We start from the raw sequence: 20,467 nt of genomic DNA on the forward strand, positions 1-20,467 counted from the left end.
GCAGTGCTTCTGGCAGCGCTCCCCCCGCCGCACGGACGTGACTTTATTCCAGTCAGCCCGCCTGGGAATCTCCCGGTGTCGCCGGACCACGCGCACCCGGAAAGGCTGGGAAAGGTGTTCCAGAAACAGGCAGACGGGGAAAATGTCCCCGTGCAGACAAAGCTGCCACAAGGAGGGCAGAGCGCGGGTTGGGGTCAGGGACAGGGAGGGACACTCTGGGCACTGGGGACAGCAACATCCCGGGATCACAGAGGGGAGTAGAGCGAAGCTTCCCTTGGGGGCTGTGGTGCCAAGAGCCCAGACGCAGCCAGAAATTAAAGTTTTTGACACGGGCAGGTGCTGGTGAATTGCCACATGAATGCCATTGCCACCTGTCAGCACCACGCACGAGGCTGGGCTGGGCAGTGGCTGCCGGCTGCACCTTCAGAGGAGACTTTGGCATCCCCATCCCACCCCAGGCACAGCTTGGGCACATCCAGCCAGCCCCAGCCCTCCCCAGCAGACAGATCTGTCGGTGCAGATGGGATGGGGAAGCCGGGACGGGCTCCTGCCACCCTGGAGAAACCTGCCTGGCACGGGCCAAGGACCCACGTGCAGGCAGAAAGCACTGGTTGTTTCCCTGCACCGTGCGCTTCTCAGCTCGACACCGGGCTGGGGCGGGTAAGAATGACTCAGAACAAAGTGAGCAGCTTCTAATCTCTCCTGGGACTTTTTATGTGCATGTGTGTGTGCGCGAGAGAGAGAGCAAGAGTGACTCACGGTGGCTTCTCGGGAATACAGCGTGGCTCAGAAGCAGCGGCCGCCCCCGTGTGCGCGCCCTTCCCAGCACTCACATGGGCAGAGGGCAGCGGGACACGGCCGTGCCACCGGCGGTGGCGAGCTGGCAGAAGGACAGGGCACGGCCACTTGTATCAGTGCGTTCAGGACACAGCATCTCCCACTGCCCATGTCCCATCGGGACCCGCCTGCCCGAGGGCTGGTGAGATGCATCCCTGCTCTTCCATGGACGTGCCCGGGGCTGGTCAGTGCCGCATGGGCTCGCAGGGTCCCCCCCAAATGAGGGGCCAGAGCCCTGTGCAGCACCCAGAGCACCCGACCTGTGGCTGTGGGAGCCCAGGCAGCAGCAGCTGAGCGGTGCCGGGGGCAGAAACGGCAGCAAATCCAGCTCCGAGCTCCCTCGGCACGGCCCCAGAGCAGAAATGCCACCGTGGAGTAGGTCCGAAAAAGCAGCCGGCTGTCCTCCCCTCTCCCTTCCCCGCATAAGTGGGTCAGCGCAGCGTTTCTCCTTTCTCTCTCGTTTCTCACGCTGGAGGTGTCTCTGAATGACTCAGGCTGTGGGAACGCAACGGCCGCGCTCCCGGCTACGGGCACCCATGGGGCCACACCCGGGGGAGCCGGGGGGCTGCACATCGGGGTGCTCGTGGCTGGAGGGTGCTCCCGATGCCGCTGTCTTCGCAGGGGTGCTGCTGAAGGAGCTCAGCTCCTCATTTCAGAGCAGCCCAGGGAAAAGCAGAGCAGCCTCCAGGCACACAAGTCCTTCGTAAGTCACCTAATTACCCTTGGCTGATTAAATTAAGCTCAGAGCAATTGCTGTGCCGCTTGTTGCTGCTGGGTCAGCCTGGAGAAGGGTTCACGTTCCCTCTGGGTTGTCCGGTTTTTGATGCTTGGCTCAGCCCAGCTGCCACAACCCAGCTGCCAAAACAGGAGGCTCCTGGAGTAAGCCCCGAACCCCTGGGGCTGCTGAGATTCAGGCACACATCCCCTCTGCCCAGGATGTGGCTCTGCCCCATGACTGCTGTGCTCAGGGCACGGGGAAGGGCCCGGCGCTGCCCTTCCTCCCCGTCCCCCAGTGCTCAGAGTTGCTCAACTCGGGCATCCCCGCACCAGCACGGCTCCTGGTGAGCCACAAAAAGGGCTAAATTTAACAACAGGAATTTAGTGTCGCTCCACGGGGATGACTGGGTAAGGGAAGCACTGTCCCAGAAAAATCTTCTCTCGATTCTCACAGAGAAGGAGCTGATGCACGGAGCAGATCCTGAACCCCCTGCCCTGCTGGCTCCCATCACTGGGATGCTGCCCTGAGCCAGGGGATGCCACCGTACACAGCACCCACGGGTGCCCCCAGCACCAGCCCCATCTCTTGGGGCTGGCAGGGTGTCTACTGGCTGGGAAGCAGCCCCACGAGATGAAGAGGGAGATGGACCAGGGCAAGGTGCTGACCAGAGAGGCAGAAAACACACAAGAGCTGAGTGAGCAGATTGTTGTGCATCCAGCAATTGCTATTTGCCTTCTACAGATGGAAAAACTGATGCAGGACTTGGTCACCTGGACTACAGTGGCAAGTGGGAAGGAGAATGCCTGCATCGCCCAGGTGGCCACTTCGGTGACATTTGCTGTGCTCCGGGCTGGCGGCACCCAAACCAGCACTTCTCTGCAGGAGGGATGGACTGAGGGGCGGCTAGGGCTCACTGCGGCTCAGCACAGTGCTCTGCTCTGCCCAGGCTGCTCAGCTCCCATCTGCAGCCAGAGATCCCAGCTGCTGGCCGGAGGGATAACAAAGCCCCTTCCTCTGCGGTGTGGAAGTCAAGGAGGCTGGGGCAGAGCTGAAAAGTCCCCCCAGCATCTGGGGGGAGCAAAGGAGAAGGGCTGTTGCCCCCACCCAAAGCAATCGAGTGGCACGAAAAGCTGGAGCCCATGGTTGGTTTCATTTCCAGAAAATGAGAAGAGAGAGAGAGGCATGGGCAGAGAGAGAAACCCCGCTGAAAATCCCCGCGCTCTTGCTTTGACGGGGCTGAGCTGCAAATTTCCTATCCGCGAGCAGCAGCGTGCCCCCGGCCGGCCGTGGTGCTGGGGCTGTCCCTGTGCGTCTGCGTGACACCAGCGCGGATGTCCCAGCCAGGGGAAGGGGAATTCAGGCGTTGCTTCTCGCCGTACTAAAAGCAGCGGCTCCATCACAGCCTCGGCAGAGCATGTGGACCGGGACCACGAGGCTGGCGGTGCCTGGACGTCACCCCGAGCCACCGGGGTAGCAGCCTGGGAGCCCCCCAGGTCCCCGTGTGCTGGGGACATGTGCTTTCAACAGGGGATCCTGGCAGCTGGTGGGGACGGCCAGGTACGGTGCCTCTCTCAGTGGGTCTGGGCATTTTTGGGGGGACTTGCTGGGAGCAGATGGGTTTGCTGGGTGCGTTACTGCCCGGTGCTGCTGCACGTGGCTACTGCAGAGCCCACGTGGGCTGGCGAGCAGGGGGTCACCAGCCACGCTGGCTGGGAGGGATGGGAAGCATTCGAGATGGGGAAAGGCTTTTGGGGCTCGCACCCCTGACCCAAACAGGCTGGTAACTTGTGGGGAGCCCTGATGGCTGTGGGGTGCTCAGGTGCCAGTGCTGGGCTCTGCAGCTGCCCCCCGGCCCCATAACACCCCCGGTACCGAGCAGAAACACGGCAGACCCCGGTGGCACAGCCCCTGCCCTGCCACAGGAGGAAGCTGAGTGCCTGCAGGATGCTGCACGTGGGCTGGGAAGGATGGGGCCATGCTGGGGCAGCGTGTGGGGCTGAACTAGCTGGCACCATGGGGGGAAAGACACAAGGACAAGGCGTGCCGGGACCCGGCCGCCACATCTTGTTTTCCCAGGGGAAGCCGCTCCGCTCGCCGCCAGCCCTGCCCGGAGCCGAGGCCAAGACCCAGCAGAGACACGGTGCCGTTGGCCGCCCAGTAGTCGGTGTAGGATCTGTGCGACCATCCCACTAACAGCTACATCTGATTACTGGGTCACCAACGGGCCGGCACCACCGCACCTGCCCTGGGCGGCGACGGGACAATGGGGACTGATGGGGGGCTTGGGGTGGGCATGGATGCTGACTGGTGCCACGGTGCTTTGGGGCTCAGCAGTGCAAACACGGGGGCTTCACACTGGGCAGAGAATAAATAAACGTTCAGGGCGTGTTAATTCCTTCTCCACACGGTTATTGGGGCGAGAGCCCCCCCCCCCACACACACACACGGGCACTGAGGGGGGCGCCCGCCCCTGCAGCGCCTCACAGCGCTCAGCGGGGCGGGGCGCTGCGCATGCGCAGTGTCAGGCGGAGCGGGAAGATGGCGGCGGCGGGCGGAGGTGGGCGGCGGGGCGCGGGGCGGGCGCGTTGCCATGGCAACGGCGGGGCCGGGGGGCGAGGGTGAGGCCTGGTCCGGCCCGGTTAGGCCCGGCCCGGCCCGTGACGGTGCCGGGGCTGCGTTGTGTGCCCGCAGGCCGGCCGGAGGACGCGTTCACCGTGCTGGAGCTGTCCGAGTACGCCAAGAGCCGGCCGTGGTGGCGCAGGGTGTTCGCGCCCAGCTCGGGGTCGAGCGCCGAGAAGTACAACGTGGCCACGCAGCTCGTCATCGGCGGCCTCACCGGCTGGTGAGCGGCACCGGGGGGCGGCAGGCGGCGGGGGGACCCTCCCGGGGCCGGCCCCAGCCTCGGGCTGGTTGCCTACACGCAGGGCTGAGCAGGGCCGGGGCGCTGGCGGCTGCTGTGGTGCCCTTCGTAACGCACGGCCCTGCTGGGGCCGCTCCTGCCTGCTTAAAAAAGGAATAAGGGGTAAAAGTGCTGCTTGTTCGGGCCGCAGAGGAGCTACCCCTGTGCTCTGCCTCCCGTGCTCCCTCCTGGAGTAACGTTGTTTGTGCTGCCCAGTCTCCTCCTGGAGGTGATCCCTGTTAAAGGTTCCCCACCAAAATCGCGTGCTGATTTTGGTTAAACCACGTGTTTCCGACTGTGCTTTTGGGAGATCACGATGTTGAAGAGATAAGAATCAAAGCTGTGAAAGCCTGAGATGCTGTGGTGAGAAGTAGAGAGCTGCAAAGTGCCACATCTGGCCAGGCACAAATTCTCCTCCTTTTTCTCTGCTTGCCTGTGGCCTTCTGCTGTCAGCCCGCCTGGCTGCAGGCCTCGAGCAATCAGCACGGAAGGCAGGCCTGTCGGTAGGATGGGATGTGTGATGTGCATGTGTTTGGTGTCGCATTCTCCTCACTGGATCCTGGTTGATTTGCAGGTGCACTGGATTCATCTTCCAGAAGGTTGGAAAGCTGGCAGCAACAGCTGTGGGAGGAGGCTTTTTCCTGCTTCAGGTGTGTATGAAGAGCGGGCCAGGCTTTGTGAGAACGCTGTTGGTGGGGAGCAGGGGTTGTCTTAGTGCTCCTTACTTGTTGGGACGTGTGGGGTCAGCTCTGTGTGCCTGCAGATGCCATGGGCATATGTTCCCTGGCACAGGTCAATGCCCCGTTTTCACAGGTAGCATAAATAAAGCATGTTAGAACTGGAGACATGCTCAAAGGCTGCTCATGGAGTTACTTTAGAGCTTTGTAGAAACGCCCTAGATCACCTCAGGGTTATGTCTCAGCTCTTAATAGCCAGGGCTGATCAAGTCTGTTGGTCTGCAAAGACTTGTTAAAGTTTCGTGGCTGATTGCTGCTGACGTCTTAGAGGGCCAATTCAAATCCCTGAATAAATTTCCACCCCGTTTTAGTAGCAGCAAAGCAGGAGCATTAGCTTCAGGATTGCCAAAAGGTGCTGTCTGCTTGGGGCTGGCTAACAAAGGCCAGGCCAAGGCACACGGGTGCTGTTGCTGCAGAGCCACCTGAGCGAAGTGGAAGCAAGCTTGGGCCATGGCGATCTGTACTGCTGCTGCAGGAGGGGCTGGTCACAGCTGGCTGCTGTAGCTAGGCCGTTTCCTCCAGCCTTTTCTTCTGGTTTCTAAGAATTCAGAAACCAAGGGGAGCCTCTCAGATGCTGAAATCTGGTCCGTACATCCTGCAGGAGGCAGAAAGCTCTCTGACCTCACACAGCAGTCTTTGCTGGTTTGCTCCCAAGGCGCTGCATCCTGGGTGACTCGTTCTCACTCTTCTGGTTCCACTCGTTCTGCTGAAAGCCAAAGGCTCGCTCTGAGCAGGGAGAGTTTCACCCCGTTGAATCATCCTGACCAGATAAAATACTCAGGGAGGAGCAGGCTATTAATAGCAGCCTCCAGTCCACCCGCAGCAGCAGGAGAGCTGCGGAGCGTCCCAGCGAATACGTGGCAGTTGTGAGGGGGAAGGGGGGGCAGCTTTACACTGCAGAGGCTGACACAGGCTAAGCTGCAGCGTGTGCCCTTCTGTTAGAGGATTACTGCGGGAGGCAGATGTTGCAGGACAAATGGAACCACGGGCATGGTGCTTTGTCCAGTTCCTGACCTTGTGTGCTCATCTTCTCTCAGCCTGCTGGTCCAGGGTGTGAGGGTGGCATTGGTCAGGGAAGGGGTGGGAGGGGGTTCTGTTTAGCCAGGATTTCACTCTAGGAGCTTTCTTTCCACCCCTCAACATTCCAGATCGCAAACCACACGGGATACATCAAAGTGGACTGGAAGCTAGTAGAACGGGATGTGAACAAAGCCAAGCAGCAGCTGAAATTTCACAGCAGCGGTAACAAAATGTCTCCAGAAGTGAAAAGCAGAGTGGATGAGGTGAGACAGTTCTCCCAGGGGGTGTGCAGGTGCCCTGCTGGAGGCACAGCAGGAAACGGGATTGAATTCTGGGCTCCCGTGGATCCTCCGCCATGCAAATACCAGGAGGGAGTGCTTGTGTAAAAGCAAAACTAGTGAGATGGCAAAGCTGCCTACATGAATTTGAGGCAGACAGGGCGTCTTCTAGGCGCGACGCCTACTCACCGTTTGTTGTGGCAAAGTCCTTGGGGTTGGAAGAAAACGTGCTGGGGTTGTGGGGAGCTCAAGAAGGCTGAGCAGGAAAGCTGAGCAGGTCTGGCAGCAGAGTGGCCTGGTTACTCCGGGCTCTGCCACAGCGTGATCTGACTCCCACATGCCATCAGCAGCCCTTCTGTCAGAGGATTCGGGCTGTGCTGGGGTTGTTCCACAGTTCAGGTGCCACAGATTGAGTGGGAAGGCCGTTAGGGAGGATGCGGAGCTGGTGCTGAGCAGTGGCCGCTCTCCCGGTGTTGCCCACCTAAAAGAACAGCCTGAGAGGGGCCTCACTGTGGGGAGGGGGTGAGTGGCTGTGGCTGTTGGAGAACACTCTTGGCTCTTCTCTCCCATGCTTAGGTGATCATATTTCTGAAGAAGAACGTTATCCTGACTGGAGGCTTTGCTGGAGGATTTCTGCTCGGAATGGCCTCCTAGGAACTACAGTTGACTCCCTCTTCGTGCCCAGCCTCCCTTGCCCTCCTCTCCTTCCCGTTCCCTTTAACATAGAAGTCATGTTTCCATGGATGTTTCCAACAGGCTCAGCCCCCTGCTCACAGGTTCCAGCCTTTATTTCTTCCAACACTGCTTCTGACTTCCATCTTTTACCTGTCTGGGTGCTGGGATTGGCCTGAAAGTTTTTGCCTTGCAATGCATCATTGTGATTTCTTTCCCCTCCACACACACCCAGTCCCACGTTCTCAGATGACGTGCAGCCTCCTAACCATGTAGTGGCAGAGAAATCTCTTAAACGTGCTTCTTTTCAGGTGTCCAGGACCTGTGTGTTTGTCTGCCAGTACATGTGCACAACAGCTGCCAGCTGTTGGCTGTTATTTAGCTTGCACTTTCTCTGCTCCGGTACCTGGAAAGCCTGTGCCTCCCTCTGTGCAGAGCTGGGTGTGAAATGCAGATACTCCTGCACGTCCTGGGGTGGCTGCAAAGGAGTTGGGGGCAGCTTGGGCTGTGGGTAAAGAGCACGTTCGTGCTGTGTGTGGTGGTGGGGTCCTGCCCTCCCCCTGCCCTGCACAGGGGTGGCTGTTTGGCTCCTCGCCTGCTGTTATTTATAGCCCTTACTGGAAGTGCAGCTCTGGCACTGCAGATGGAAACTGAGCACCATGGGTGGCTCTCCAGACTCTCCCCTTATCCCGTGTTCTGAAAGCAGAGCTCCTTTCTCGCTTGCTGGCTGTCAGCCCTGTGCTGAGGCGCTCTCGTTGTGCTGTGCAGGCTGACAGGGTGCTCGCCCTGTCCGTGTCAGCCTGCCTGCCCTGGGCAGCGTTTCAGCTGTGCCGCTCTCTGCAAAGCACCCGGGGCTCAGAGTGGTGTTTGTAAGCCCGTTGTGGCCTTCTCTGGCCACGCTGGGGTTGGTGATGCCCTTACAGACAACCACGTGGGGGGGGATTGTAGATGGCAAGTGTTTAGGGAAGTTGCGCTGGTCCAGGATCCCCGTGGCCAGCTCCATTGTGTGTCTGGGGAGGAAGGAGAAGGTGAAATGTGGTTAGAACTACTCTGAGCGCAGTCCCCTACCTGCTGTGGGGTACAGACTCCACCTGGACTCTTCAGGGCTTCCAACATCTGTCTGCACCCCGGTGGCTGCCGTGGGCAGGGGGCCAGCTGCCTTCCTGCAGCGTCTCCTGGGACTCGCAGAATCCTTTGAGTGCATTTGGCAACAACTCCCATTTGTTTCTTCCCTAACCTGAGGCTGTGGTTACGAAGATGCTGTGTGGAGCAGCTCAGCCTGCCTGCCTACCTGTCACTGCGTACAAAAACAGGGTACTGTACATAACAAAAAAGGTGGGGAAAAAATGGGCATGCCCTTGTAGGAGTAGACCATTTCCATGCTCTTTGCCTTGGCTTTGTTTCTTTGACTTTACAATTTCCACAAAAAAAAAAAAAAAAAAAAAAAAAAAACTGCTTGCTTAATCCCCTTGCTTATTTCCAACAGCTGTAGCCCTTCTTCTGCAGGTGATGAGGCAGCCCAGATGCAGAGCTCAGGTGTTCATGGGATGTCTGGCCTGGTGCAGTTGAGTGCGGAGCAGAACTCTAACCTACAAGAAAAATGAAAAAAAAAAAGTAAAAAAAAAAAAAAACCTTAGAGGTGTTCTGCATTGGCTGTGCTTGGTTGGCACTAGCACTTTCCAGAGTGTGGGGACTTGCACGATGTAGGGTGATGTCCTCCAGCAGGTACATGCAGGTGTCCTTGCCCAGGACGTTGATGTGCAGCCCACCTTTTGTGGGGAACACGCTAGAGAATGGTGATGCACGTGGGTGCCTGGGACACAGGTCGGCAGCTGCACCCCGTCTTCCACATCATGTGATGCCCTTCTGAACATAGGTTGTTGGCTCTGGGTGTGGGTACAATGGGGATTCTTCCTCAAAGAGCTGCTGGAAGGGCTGGCACTGGGGGTTCTGCCACCAGAGGTTTTGGGCTGAGCACAGGCTCTTGTTCCTTTTGCTTCACTTCTGATTGAAGTGTCAGAATGGCAACGCTTTGATTTAGGTGAGGGTTTCTCACCTTCTGCGTATGAAGAGAGGCTGCAGATAATCAAGAAACATAAATCGGTGTCTTTGCTCCTGTCCTACCCTATGTGGCCAGGGAGAATAAAGGAGCAGCTGGGCTCACAGCCTTTTAACGATGACTTTTAGGAAAGCCATCAGAGGCTGCAGGAGGGATGCGATGCAGCAAATAGGTCCTTGATAAGTCGGTGTCTGGGAGTGGAGTGACAGAAGTGTTTTCTTTTTTTAGTAACCCCGCACAGCTGGATGTGGCTGCATTAACACATTTGCATTGTGGAGTATCTCTTGTTCCTGTAGGGAAACAGCCCTGCTTCCCCCCTGCCTGCTGTGCTGCATAACCCTGCTTCTACCGAGGTGCATCACGAATCTTTCCCAGCAGCAAAGCTCCAAGTAAATCACGAGCAGACCTGAGGGCTGTTTTTCCAGCTCAGATAAGTCGCTTTCTGCCCCTTCCAGGGAGGGGTGTACTGGATTCTGCTCCACAGGGTCCCGACTTGCTGCTATGGAGAGCAATGGCCCGGAGAGGGAGCCAAAACGTCTCAGTTCCTGCAGGAAGCAAGTGGTTAAGACAAATTCATTTTGTTTAGTGTGAGCACAGGCAGGGAGTGGACAAGGACATCAGCATCTGGCAAATCCTTCTGCTGTGCCAGTGTCGGGCTCACGGCTGGCGCTGTTTGACGCTGTGTGCCCACACTGGAAGGTTTGATGCTCTGTGGGAATGCATTTTCATTGCTGCAGGTGCCAAGATGAGGTGTTCCCCCCCACACTCCCCAACACACTTGCTCCTTTTGGTCTCGTTTCAACAACTTCTGGCATCTGTACCAGTATGGGAAGGTTTAAAACACACTAGGCTTTTGAAGTCTTTTTATATATTGTATGTAAATGCTTGTTGAAGTGATATTTTATTAAACAGTTTTGCTCTAACTTCCGTGTGAGGTCTGGTGGCTTCTCAGGAACCAGCACGTTGTGTCTTCGCCTCGCCCTGCCTGTTGCATTTTACTGGTGGGAGCAGTTGCAGCAGGTGCAGTGGCACAGGGTGCCCAGCCTCCCTCCTCTGCAGGTGACCGTGGCTGAGGGTGAGCTGCCTTAACAAATCCCTCTCCTTGGTGATCCTGGCACCCACACTCCCAGAAGCTGGGATACCTCGGCAGGAGGTGATTCTGTTGCCAGCCTGGCCTCAGGGGTTCCTTGCTCATGGAGTTTGTCTTCATGCCCATTCTATTCAGGTAGAGCAAAGACTTTAATTAGGTGCGACAGAGGCCTTAATATTTTTTTGATCATGTGTTGGTGATTTTCTTTCTCATGCTCAGATCAGGCAAGAGGGAAAAATGATCCACCTGTGAAGTGATTGAGCTGCTTCACATCATTGTCATGATTCTCTACTGCTTTTCAAGAGAACTGGCCACCCTGCCACCCCTCTGTTTTGTTGTCCAGTAAGGCCAGCTCCGAAATATTCCGTGCCCAGGCTGTGAAAATACCAAGCAGCTTCTATTTAAACATGATAATGTCACATGGAGCTCTGGATAGCGAACAGCAGCCAAGCTGCCCAGCTTACAGCTATGCTGGGTTCTCAATAAACAACCACACTGAGACTGCAATTTGTTCCAGTCATTTATTTTGTATTATGGTATTTCAGAGCAGTGAATACAGATGGTTTGCTCTTCTAGGCTTCAATACACTCAGCTATTGTGCCTAGACTACAGTGGTATTTTTATAGAAGCTGTATTTTATAATTAATTGTACTTGATCACAGCACAAAAGTCCTTACGGCTAGATCTAATGACAGAGTTAGTGGCCTAGTGGGTTCAAAGTCTGGTATGTGGGTGCCCTGGCTTGGCACCCACTGAGGTGCCTGGACTCCTGCTACAGTGGACGGAGAGACGTGGGCAGCTCTAAAGGGTGATGCAGGAACCTGTCTACCAAGCTCTTCTACAGGTCACAGGAAATTCTGCTGCACAGGTGAGAGCTTCTGAAAAGCCATCTCTCCCTGGGGTCCAGACACAAGACGGTTTGTGTGTGAGTCTGAAGTGCTGTACCAGAAGTGGGTGCCTACAACTGCTTGCTCAGTAAGTGGCACCTAAGTCGGTTCTTGGATCTAGCCCAGGGCTTTGTGATAGGCCCCTGGGTACCAGCGCGCTGAATTACGCTGGGTTTATAACATATTGCTTAAAGGTCTTCAATTAGACAGAAATTTATAAATTTTATATCAACAGTCAGATTTTCCAAATGAATATTGCTTTTTTTAAAAAAATCCTATTCCTGTAGCAATCCCTGAAATAAGGTTCCTGTAACATCTTTATTGTCATGCAAATAGCAGCGTGTAGGCAATTCAAATATAGTAATCAAAACCCTGTCCAGTGGGAAAGTGAGGCACTTAGGCAAAGTGACGTGTTGCCACTCATGAGCTATGCAAAACCTAGGAACGAACCCCGGACCTGATTCCCATTCTTGAGCTTGAACCACTGGACAGGTGAACGTTGTCTGGAACTACTGCGTGATGGCAGCAATACCTCTGCGGTGTCAAGATGGACTTTGTTTTATGTGTCACGCTTAAACTCACTCTGATGAGCACATTTCCTGTACCTCCTGCTCTAGAAGCCAGAGTAACTTGGTTCCAGCCCTCCATTTTGAGAGCGAGGATGGGTTAGAGTAAGGTAAGCATTCTAAAAACATCGAACCGATTTTTCACAGACACAGTTGCAATGCGAAGACAATGTAGATGATGTTTTGGTACAGAAAATGCAGTCTGTTAACCAGGCCATCTCTTGGTACTGTTATACTTTTTGGTGCACGGGATGGTGTGTTCTGGGAGCCTTCTGGCTTTCCTGAAAGTCTAGAGAAGGCTCGAAAAAAAACACACATGGGCTCCGCAGGTGAGTCCGTGCTCTCGCACCTGCCGGAGCTGCATTGTGTTACTGAGGTGGTGGAGGAATTCTGTCTGAAGTAGTCTTAAGCTTTTCTCTCTCTCTTTCTTCTCTCTCAAAACCTGAACAACAGATGGAGCGGCCCTTGGGGTACCGGGCGCAGCATTTCCGCATCTCCTGGAGCACGGCTGCGCACTTAGACTCCACGTAGTTGTTCGCTGGAAAATAGAAAGGAGACACAAAGTCCACACAGGGGAAGAGGTGCTTTGGTCTCAGTGCCCAGCCTCACCAGTTACTGGCCCTCATCAGTTACATGCAGCAGCTGGGGCTCAGGCCCAGCAGGGTTCTGCCAGGCCCTAGGAAACCAAGACTGATGGATCCAGGTGGCTCGGGAAGGACACCTGCAGCCCCATCCGCCTGCTCAAAGCCCCTGCTGCTCTCCCTTGGGTTTGAGAGAAAGAAGCTGGCAAACTAAACTTTGTGGGAGGTCTGGAAAAGGAAAGCTAAGCTCTGTGCCATAATGATCCTACGATGGGTGCTCCGGGGGCTCTCCTAACCGTTCCTGTGCAGGTTTGTTTCTAGCACTACTGCTACGTTCAGGCACACCCTGCTACCCATCAGGGATGCATTCCTGTAAAGCACAAGGGTTAGTTATACCGTGGACAGCAAAATACAAAAAAAAATAAATTGCAGTGGGCATTCAGCCTCACAGAGGAAGCAGGCAAGATCTTTTGAAGCAATGACCCGCTGCAAACCAGCAGGCTCGGAAAAGCCAGCAGCTCCCAGTGCTCCTGCTCCTGCCCTCATCCTCCGCACGGCACACACTGTGGGTATTAGTCAGCTAATGTTCTGTGTACATCCTCTATTAAATTAATTCTTGCAGGAAGAATTGCTTCGCTGTCTGTCAGCTCAGCTGCTTCATCTGTGCAGCTCAGACAATATCCCAGCAGGGCAACGCACGCACAACAGCAGCGCTCCAGAACGTTAGCTGAAGAAGTGGAGGATGGGGGCGTGCACGTAGCGGCCTCTAGAAGCTTCTCTGCTCACACTTAACCGGTCAGATCAAATCCGTACACAAACCTACGCAGGTACAATGCTTGGAGTAACCTCCACGAGTGTTATGAAAATAACATTGTCATAGCTGGGCCCACAACACTGTTCAACATCAGCTTAAAGTGCAGTTACTGTGGGGAGTGAAGGCTGCTCTTCCCACAAGAACACTTCAAACTATCAGGACAGTAAGAGCAAATCAGGCAATCTATTCACACGGGGAGAGGATTATTTGAGCCCTTGCTTTGAGCTGAACACAGCTTCCCGAAAACAATCCTGGGAAAAACAGACATCTACCTGGCTGACTGCTGCCTTCCCCCTGTGCCATTCCCCCAGGCAGCAGGGGCTGTTGTGGCACCTGCACTGGCTGCGATCTCCGTGTCTGCAGCAGGCCGCAAGGCCATCCCTCTGCTTCCCCGCAGGTCTCCTACCCAACTCCCTGCATTTCAGCTAACCTGCCTGCGGTCTGCAAACAAATTAAAGGCAGAAATGAGTCGTCGTGGAACTGCCTTGGCTGCCCTGGGCTACTGCAGTGAGTTCCTGAGAGGCTCCGCGCACGGTAAGGGCTCTGCTGGGTGAGTTAGGAAGAACTTTTTTCCACGTGGTGGAGCTGCCTTGGCACACAGGAATGTTTTCTCTTATTTGTTCTATGGGGCAAGTTGTTTTCCAAGAAGCAACCAAGTTTTTTAAGAAATATTTTTCTCTGCAACTCGGGCTCCCGAAGCACATTATCACGTAATCTCCCCTTCGCTACAAATATTTGGCTAAGCTATTACAAAACAGCTGTGAAAGGTCTCCAGAGGACACCAGCGCATCTCCTACCTTGAGGCCAGATCACATATACCACATCTCTTCCTGCCAGACATCTGTCTGACCTGCTCTTAAGATACGCCTCGAGCTAAACGCTCCGCAGTCTTCTGCAATCCGCCCACAGCCTCGCTACCCACTCTGCAAGGGAGCTTATTATAATGTCTAGCTCTCCCCGCCTACAGCTCGGTCCCAAGTCTACACACAGGCTCTCACTACTGGCAAGGAGAACGCTCCGTCAGAAATAAACACTTTGCTGTTACAAGCACTCTGTTTTGTACTAATGGTGTCTCGTTGCTTACAACCAAGCACAACGGAACTCTCTTAAAACCAGACTTCTTTATAATTTGTTTCACTTTGCAATCAGGTCACGCTAATGTGCTTGCTTGCTTCCTCCTCAAGGTGAAGGGAGAGCTGGGTTAGGTTAAAAGAATCAAGTTCCACCAAAACTCAAGACACCAAAAAGACAAAATGACATTTGGTACCTTGCAAGCATTTCTGTATTTCACAGGCTTGTTTCTGGCAGGGATCCTTCTGGGACATGTTCAGAGAACTAAAATGATAGGAAAACGTTACTGTAGAAATAATGTTTGGGGGTAGGAGGGAAAGACACTGTCTGAGAGCCAGGGCTTTAAAGAGTTCCCGATTTCCCTCTCTACCACAGACAGTTCAGCAAGTGCCTACTGCTGCCTGCAGGTGCCTGCCGACACGGACAGGGGCTCCCCAGCCTGCCAGTGCACACACAGCCTTCACTGCACACCTCTCCCAGGGGCAACTCGTTAGTGGCCTCGTTAATGACAGCTCTGGGTCTGGCTAAAGGATGGGGGCAGTGAGTACAGGAAGGTTTTACAGTGCTGTGCTTGGAGGCCTTTTCCTTTTCTCTGGTCAGAACGTGTCCTGCTCCACCTGGAAGCACAAAGACTCCAACCACGACTCCCATGAACTCGCCTGCCTTTTTTTTAACAGTTCTGTGCCCCTAAACCTTATGCTAAAACATGTGTCTGTGTAAAAGCCCTCTCTGTGAGCTCTACACATCCAGGAGTTTGGTTACTCATGAAACTGCATCTGGAGGAGGAGCTTAGGGGAAAAAAAAAAAAAAGAAAAAAAAAAAGAACAAAACAACATAGTTATGTGTGTACAGTAAAAACAACAACAATGAAGGGGCTTTTTTGTTGCAGGAGAAATCCTCTCAGAATTCCCCCCAAAAGAAACCACAATCAACCACAATCACATCCCCGAAAAGCAGGATTTCAGACAATCAATGTGACTTTCTGCAGCTGTGACACCTGTAAGCGTGATCCCAAATCAAAAGAGAAGCAGAAGCTGGTGGAGCAGCAGTTGGATGAGAGACCTCTAAGGGAAAGCATGGCTGTGGCTGAAAGCGGTGGTGGGACTCGCGCTCCCTCAGGGCCACAGTTCAGCTCCTGCCCCTGCCCAGAGCTAGGGAGGAGCTGCCTTTCAAACCTCAGCTCATTCAGCACCCGCAGCACTTGGCAGTACCGCGAGGACATTACTTCAGCATCCTGGCCAAACTCCACTTAGGGCAATTCCATTCTGCCTACCTAGAAGTCCCCCTGATGTTGCAATGGGGCACGATACTCCTCTTCACTGCCTGTCCTAACTCTTGTGTGATGTTGCTGTGTGTTGTTTAAGTGCCTCCACCCCAGGGGTGGCTGCATTTCAGTGGAGAGAGAATCATTTATTGGACAAAACATACAAGGACATCTTCCTAGAGCGACTGCTCCTGAAAGACAAAAATTGGCATTAAAGGATGACCGGGAATAAACAGAGCACAGCACAAAGCAGGGGTAATGTCTCCACGTACCAGATTAATCACCAGGCACGAGTTTAAGCAGCAGTTCTTCAACACCACCGAGCTGTAAGCGACAAGGAAAAGTTCAATACGTCTACAGTTACCGGGGCTGAGCTAACGGACGTCAATAAAACAACAGTCCTTTGCCGTCCCTCAAGGATCTCAAATGACTTCACAAACAGGAATGACTATGGTCTAGTGTCGCCACCATCCTTACCATGAGATGGTGCTCTATCTCCCAAACGCGAGAGTTACTATCCCTGTACTGCTCACCCTGGGACAGCTGCCACATATGAGGCAGCCGGGATGGGGGGAGCTGGCTGGGTCGCAGCGCCTCACCCAGGGGAACCTGAACTCTTTGGATCCGAGCCCTCAGCATACCTTCCTCCTGGGGGAGAGCAACAGAGAGAGGAGGCAGTTACTGGCAGTGCAGCAGAGGCACCCGCGACAGCAAAGCCACGACCACGGCGAAGCCCGAAGCACACTTGCCTCTTCCGCAGCCACGAGCCACGTTTTGCGGTGCTCATCGCAGTAAACCCCCACGCGGCGCACCCAGAGGCGGACGGGAGGAGCCCCCGCGTGCCCTCCTTCTGCCATGCCCTCGCCGCTCCTCGCCGCTCCCTCCTCAGGCGCGCGGCATCGGCGGGCGCGCGGGCTCCTGAGCTCCGAGCACGCTGGCGGAGAAAGCTCTCCGAAAGGCACCTCGGGGCGGCGGCTGCCGTGCTGGGAGGGATGCTGTGTGCTGAAGGGTCCCTAGAAGGCAGCCTGGGGGGCTAAGGTGATGCCTGCGGGAGAGGAGGTCGCACGGCGGGTTGGGCGCTGGGATGTGCGCGCTGGATGGCGTCTGTAAGGCATTCTGGGGCAAAAGGTGCTATAGGTACACGGTTAAACCCTGTGGATATTGGCTTTGCTTATTCCGCTAACAGTCCTAGTAACAGTCTTCGTGTAAAATAGGGAGGAAAAAAAAAAAGAAAAAGGAGAAAAGAAGAAAAAAAAAAGTGATTTGCGCAGGAGTTCCGTGGCTAATGATGGTCTAAATCCCAAAAACTTGTGACAACGGGTGGAATTAGCTTAACAAGAACGAGGATCACTCTGGAGACAAAGCACGAGACTCCGTACGCTTGACTCTCACATTTGGATCTCGCAGAGCTGTCATTGTGCAGGGGCCTTCGTCTCATCCCTTAAGAGGGTAGCAGCATTGTCCATTCACACACAGGCTTCTCGTGGACAGCTCTTGCGGCTCTGCGTGGTTCAGACTTTGGGTGCTTACTGAGAGCCAAGGATAGCAGCAGGGGCAAAGGAATTTTGGACATGGAGGCGGTTCTTCCTACCAGAACGTTTGCTTAACGGCAAGTTTGTCTGTATGCCAGTTAGAGCAAGCTGAGCCATTAGCAAATGGAGGTCAGGGCAAGTGATTCTCTCTTTGAACCCTAGAAGAGGTAATCAGAACGGTACAGACAGTCTTCATCCTTTATCTAGGTTTAAAGTAGAACAGAATTAGGCTGCGATACATGTAACATCTTCCTGCTATGAAGCAGATGCAATACTCCTATCCCAGTGAAACACAGTGATCTTCCGAAAACTCGCGGAGTTATAAGGCATGTTTCGGACAGAAGCAAGAAAATCTGGGTACAAAATAAAGCAGGGAAGGTCAGGGAGAGAAAAACATCGTTATACATTGGGGTACAAACATAGCAGGACACACACGTCCACGGTGCCTCCTCTGTCTTACCCCAGCGGTTCTCTGCCTTTCCCAACCACAGCAGCACCGAGCGTTTTTGAACACAAAACACCAACCACGGGTCAGCCTGACCAGCACTGACACAGCGTTGTAATTTACGCCAAGGAAAACTCTGATCGTTCTCTTATTATTTCTTTTTCTCCCATTCTGTTTGTTTCCTTGCTTGACGTGTGGTAATGTGTGTGTGTTACTGAAAGCTCTGAAGACCATCCCGTGGTGTGTTATGGCCCTCCCAGGCACTGAAAGGAACGCGACAGCAGACTGACAAGCCTCACGAGGCCTTCAGCAATGAGCTGTGAGGGTTAAAGTGACACCCCTGGAAGTCCTATTCGTTCTGCTTTATCCTAAGTTGCTTTCCAAATTTAAGCCCACGTGTGGAAATTACTTTGCCCAACAGTGAAGTGCAGCAATCGCCGCTGCTCACTTTCAGTCAGCAGGATGTAATTACCCAGGCTGGAATTTGGCCAGGACACTCTCCTACTCTGTGGTCTGATGCCAAAAGCTCCATCATGTCCAAAAATGCTCACCAACTTGCTTTCGTGCCCCACTCAGAGCTGGAATTTCTACAGCTCATCATCCCCAGGACAAGAAGATGTTGTCAGCTCAATATTGATTCAGGTTTGGAAAAATATCGCTCCGTAAGTGAACGCCACTGCTCCTACAGCAAGTAAGCTCTCCCGGAAGGTCTCCTATCCAAATACTAACCTGGTCCAGCCCTGCTGAACCTCAGGCAGGACTAAAGCACCACACGGATCTCTGTGTCTCCTGTGCACGAGCATGGTGGCAATGAGAGGTACAAGGCCGACAGAACAGGGTCTCATGCAGAGGACACCGTGCAGAATGGGCAGCGGTTAACAACATCGCCTTTTCACTCTTTGCCCCAGAAATTCGACCCAAACCTCCTCCGAGCTCCACAGCCCTGAGCTCAGTTGCCAGAGTTCACAGGCTCGCTCTGGCCTCGCTTTTCTCCAGCCTCTAAGACTGCTGCGAGGGTGCCCAGTCAGAGCCATGACTAAAATCTCGAGGTCAGGCAAAACCGTCACTTGGGTGTGGAGCACGGCAGGTCTGTCCTTGGAACTCGGACATCCGAGAGGAACAGGAGCTTTGAAAAAGCATGCGCTTAGACATTTGCACCTAAAACATCAAGACGGGAAAAACTTACACGCTTCCTACTTTTTGCTGATTTTATCAGAAAGCAATAAAGGAGCCTGAAGGAAGACAGAGTTGAGAGAAGTCAGCTTACTTACATTCAAAGCAAGTTGTAAAAACTGTTCCTTATACTGCTCGACTCGTTATCTACGCCCTGAAAAACCCATCCAACAAAAACCAATCATCTTAAATTTGCAGGACTGCAGTGTCATGCTTTGACGCTGATTTCAGAGTTGCCATCAACATAATTGCATAAGACTGAGAAGACTGAGGTTTGGGGCTGGAGAGATTTAAAGCCCAGCCCCATGGACACCCCCAAGACCTGCAGGTTTTCTGTCCTCCTTGGTATCGGGCCTTGAAGTTTGATGCTGTTCTGGGACCTGGTGGCTTCTGAGCCACACAAACATGAACAAATGTGAAGATGGCCAGCGGGAGGACTGAACCTTGTGACGAGGTTAATTTATTTGCTTGTAAAGTGAAAATATTAGAATATTTTACCAAAAAAAATGAAAGAAATTGCTCCAGCTGCAGTTTGGGCCATCCCCGGAGCTGGAGCTCGGCGTGCTGGCCAGCCCCCGGCTGTGTTTTAGGAGGGGACGGGGTGGGACTGGTAGAGGAGCTCAGCTGCTGTGTGGGCACTGAGGGAAGCCGCGATGCTGGGGCTCAGTGCACGGGGCACCGCTGTGCTGACACAGCTCCACGGCTCCGCACCAAAGCCGCCCAGTTCGTGCGTGGCTCCTGGGGAACTAAACGGGAGCCGATCCTCCCCAAAAACCCAGCCTGGGTCTTGCAGTGAGATGGGGATGGGACGAGCGGTGTGCGGGGCTGAGAGCGCACTGACTCGTGCTGGAGCCTTTTCGTGGGGTTTGGACACTTTGGGGGGTTGGACTCGTGGGGTCTGGACTCTTTGGGGCTTGGGCTTTTGGGGCTTGGGCTTTTGGGGTTTGGACTCTTTGGGACTTGGACTTGTTGGGGTCTGGACTCTTTGGGGCTTGGACTTTTGGGGCTTGGACTCCTGGGGGTTTGGACGCTTTGGGGCTTGGGCTTTTGGAGTTTGGTCTTTTAGGGTTTGGACTCTTTGGGGGTTTGGACTTTTGGGGTTTGGATGCTTTGGGGCTTGGACTTTTTGGGTATGGACTTGTGGGGTTTGGACGATTGGGGTATTGACTTTTGGGGCTTGGACTCTTTGGGGCTTGGGCTTTTGGGGTTTGGGCTTCTGGGGTATTGGCTTTGGGGGTTTGGGCTCTTTGGGGCTTGGACTCCTGGGGGGTTGGACCTGTGGGATTTGGACTTTGGGGGCTTGGGCTTTTGGGGCTCGGACGCTTTGGGGTTTGGGTTCTCGGGCTTTGCGCTCCCTGAGGCTCGGCCCCTGCCCTGCCCTGCCCGTGGCGCTGTCCCCCCCCCGCTCCTCCAGCAGCCGGCTCCGGGCCCTCCGGCGGGGCAGGGGCGGCTCGGAGGGGCCCGGCCATGGCTGTGGGGGGGGGGGGGGGGGGGGCAGGGCGGGGTCCCGGTCCCGGTGCCGTTCCCGTTCCCGTTCCCGGCCGGGGGTATTTTGGGTGCGCGCAGCCCGCCCCGCGCCGCCCGCCCGTGACCTACCTGCAGCCCGAGCCGCTGCCAGCCCCGCGCCGTGAGCGCCTCCGCCAGGACGGCCCCGCCCCCTCCCCCCCCCCCCCCCGCCTCCCACCGGCCCCGCCCCGCCCCGCCCCGGCCCCGGTACGGGATGGCGGCGGCGGCAAGAGCCCGGAACCCCGGAGCCGCACCCGCGGGGGCCACACGGAACCTCCGCGGCGGGCGCACCGCCCCGCGCTGATTGGTCGGCGGAGC

At 55.0% G+C, this 20,467-nt stretch overlaps 3 protein-coding genes and 1 long non-coding RNA gene across 6 annotated transcripts; 2 read left to right on the top strand and 2 right to left on the bottom strand.

The window, feature by feature from the left end:
- The first annotated feature begins 3,958 nt into the window (after positions 1–3,958).
- FUNDC2 (FUN14 domain containing 2) lies at positions 3,959–10,143 on the top strand. Its single transcript, XM_068697560.1, has 5 exons — positions 3,959–4,112; positions 4,247–4,397; positions 5,029–5,104; positions 6,340–6,474; positions 7,066–10,143. Exons 1-5 carry the CDS (start codon positions 4,067–4,069, stop codon positions 7,141–7,143), a joined length of 486 nt encoding a protein of 161 aa, XP_068553661.1. The 5' UTR covers positions 3,959–4,066; the 3' UTR covers positions 7,144–10,143.
- A 674-nt stretch (positions 10,144–10,817) lies between these two features.
- On the bottom strand, positions 10,818–20,299 carry CMC4 (C-X9-C motif containing 4). 2 transcript variants are annotated; one of them, XM_068697565.1, is made up of 3 exons: positions 20,240–20,299; positions 14,426–14,493; positions 10,818–12,301 (listed from the first exon to the last, which is right to left on the bottom strand). In XM_068697565.1, the coding sequence occupies exons 2-3, from the start codon at positions 14,481–14,483 to the stop codon at positions 12,132–12,134; spliced, it is 228 nt and encodes a 75-aa protein (XP_068553666.1). In that variant the 5' UTR covers positions 14,484–14,493; positions 20,240–20,299; the 3' UTR covers positions 10,818–12,131. The 2 variants fall into 2 exon arrangements, with proteins under 2 accessions (XP_068553666.1, XP_068553665.1); XM_068697564.1 differs by lacking the exon at positions 20,240–20,299 and adding an exon at positions 15,503–15,571.
- On the bottom strand, positions 12,166–16,375 carry MTCP1 (mature T cell proliferation 1). 2 transcript variants are annotated; one of them, XM_068697563.1, is made up of 5 exons: positions 16,243–16,375; positions 15,971–16,141; positions 15,766–15,817; positions 14,426–14,493; positions 12,166–12,301 (listed from the first exon to the last, which is right to left on the bottom strand). In XM_068697563.1, exons 1-3 carry the CDS (start codon positions 16,348–16,350, stop codon positions 15,770–15,772), a joined length of 327 nt encoding a protein of 108 aa, XP_068553664.1. In that variant the 5' UTR covers positions 16,351–16,375; the 3' UTR covers positions 12,166–12,301; positions 14,426–14,493; positions 15,766–15,769. The 2 variants fall into 2 exon arrangements, with proteins under 2 accessions (XP_068553664.1, XP_068553662.1); XM_068697561.1 differs by lacking the exon at positions 14,426–14,493 and adding an exon at positions 15,503–15,684.
- LOC137863935 (uncharacterized) lies at positions 12,301–15,059 on the top strand. The gene is made up of 2 exons (XR_011101229.1): positions 12,301–12,653; positions 13,556–15,059. It is a non-coding gene; the product is annotated as an uncharacterized lncRNA (long non-coding RNA).
- Positions 20,300–20,467: the final 168 nt, after the last annotated feature.

Source organism: Anas acuta, chromosome 13, assembly GCF_963932015.1.
Source record: "Anas acuta chromosome 13, bAnaAcu1.1, whole genome shotgun sequence".
NCBI lineage: Eukaryota > Metazoa > Chordata > Aves > Anseriformes > Anatidae > Anas > Anas acuta.

Coding starts and splice junctions, on each gene's coding strand:
- FUNDC2 (XM_068697560.1), top strand. CDS start 4,067: ATGCGCAGTGTCAGGCGGAGCGGGAAGATGGCGGCGGCGGGCGGAG. Junction 4,113..4,246: donor GATGGCGGCGGCGGGCGGAG/GTGGGCGGCGGG, acceptor GTGTGCCCGCAG/GCCGGCCGGAGGACGCGTTC. Junction 6,475..7,065: donor TGAAAAGCAGAGTGGATGAG/GTGAGACAGTTC, acceptor TCCCATGCTTAG/GTGATCATATTTCTGAAGAA.
- MTCP1 (XM_068697563.1), bottom strand. CDS start 16,350: ATGGCAGAAGGAGGGCACGCGGGGGCTCCTCCCGTCCGCCTCTGGGTG. Junction 16,142..16,242: donor GGCTCGTGGCTGCGGAAGAG/GCAAGTGTGCTT, acceptor GCTCTCCCCCAG/GAGGAAGGTATGCTGAGGGC. Junction 15,818..15,970: donor AGATAGAGCACCATCTCATG/GTAAGGATGGTG, acceptor TGTCGCTTACAG/CTCGGTGGTGTTGAAGAACT.
- CMC4 (XM_068697565.1), bottom strand. CDS start 14,483: ATGTCCCAGAAGGATCCCTGCCAGAAACAAGCCTGTGAAATACAGAAA. Junction 12,302..14,425: donor AATACAGAAATGCTTGCAAG/GTACCAAATGTC, acceptor TCTATTTTCCAG/CGAACAACTACGTGGAGTCT.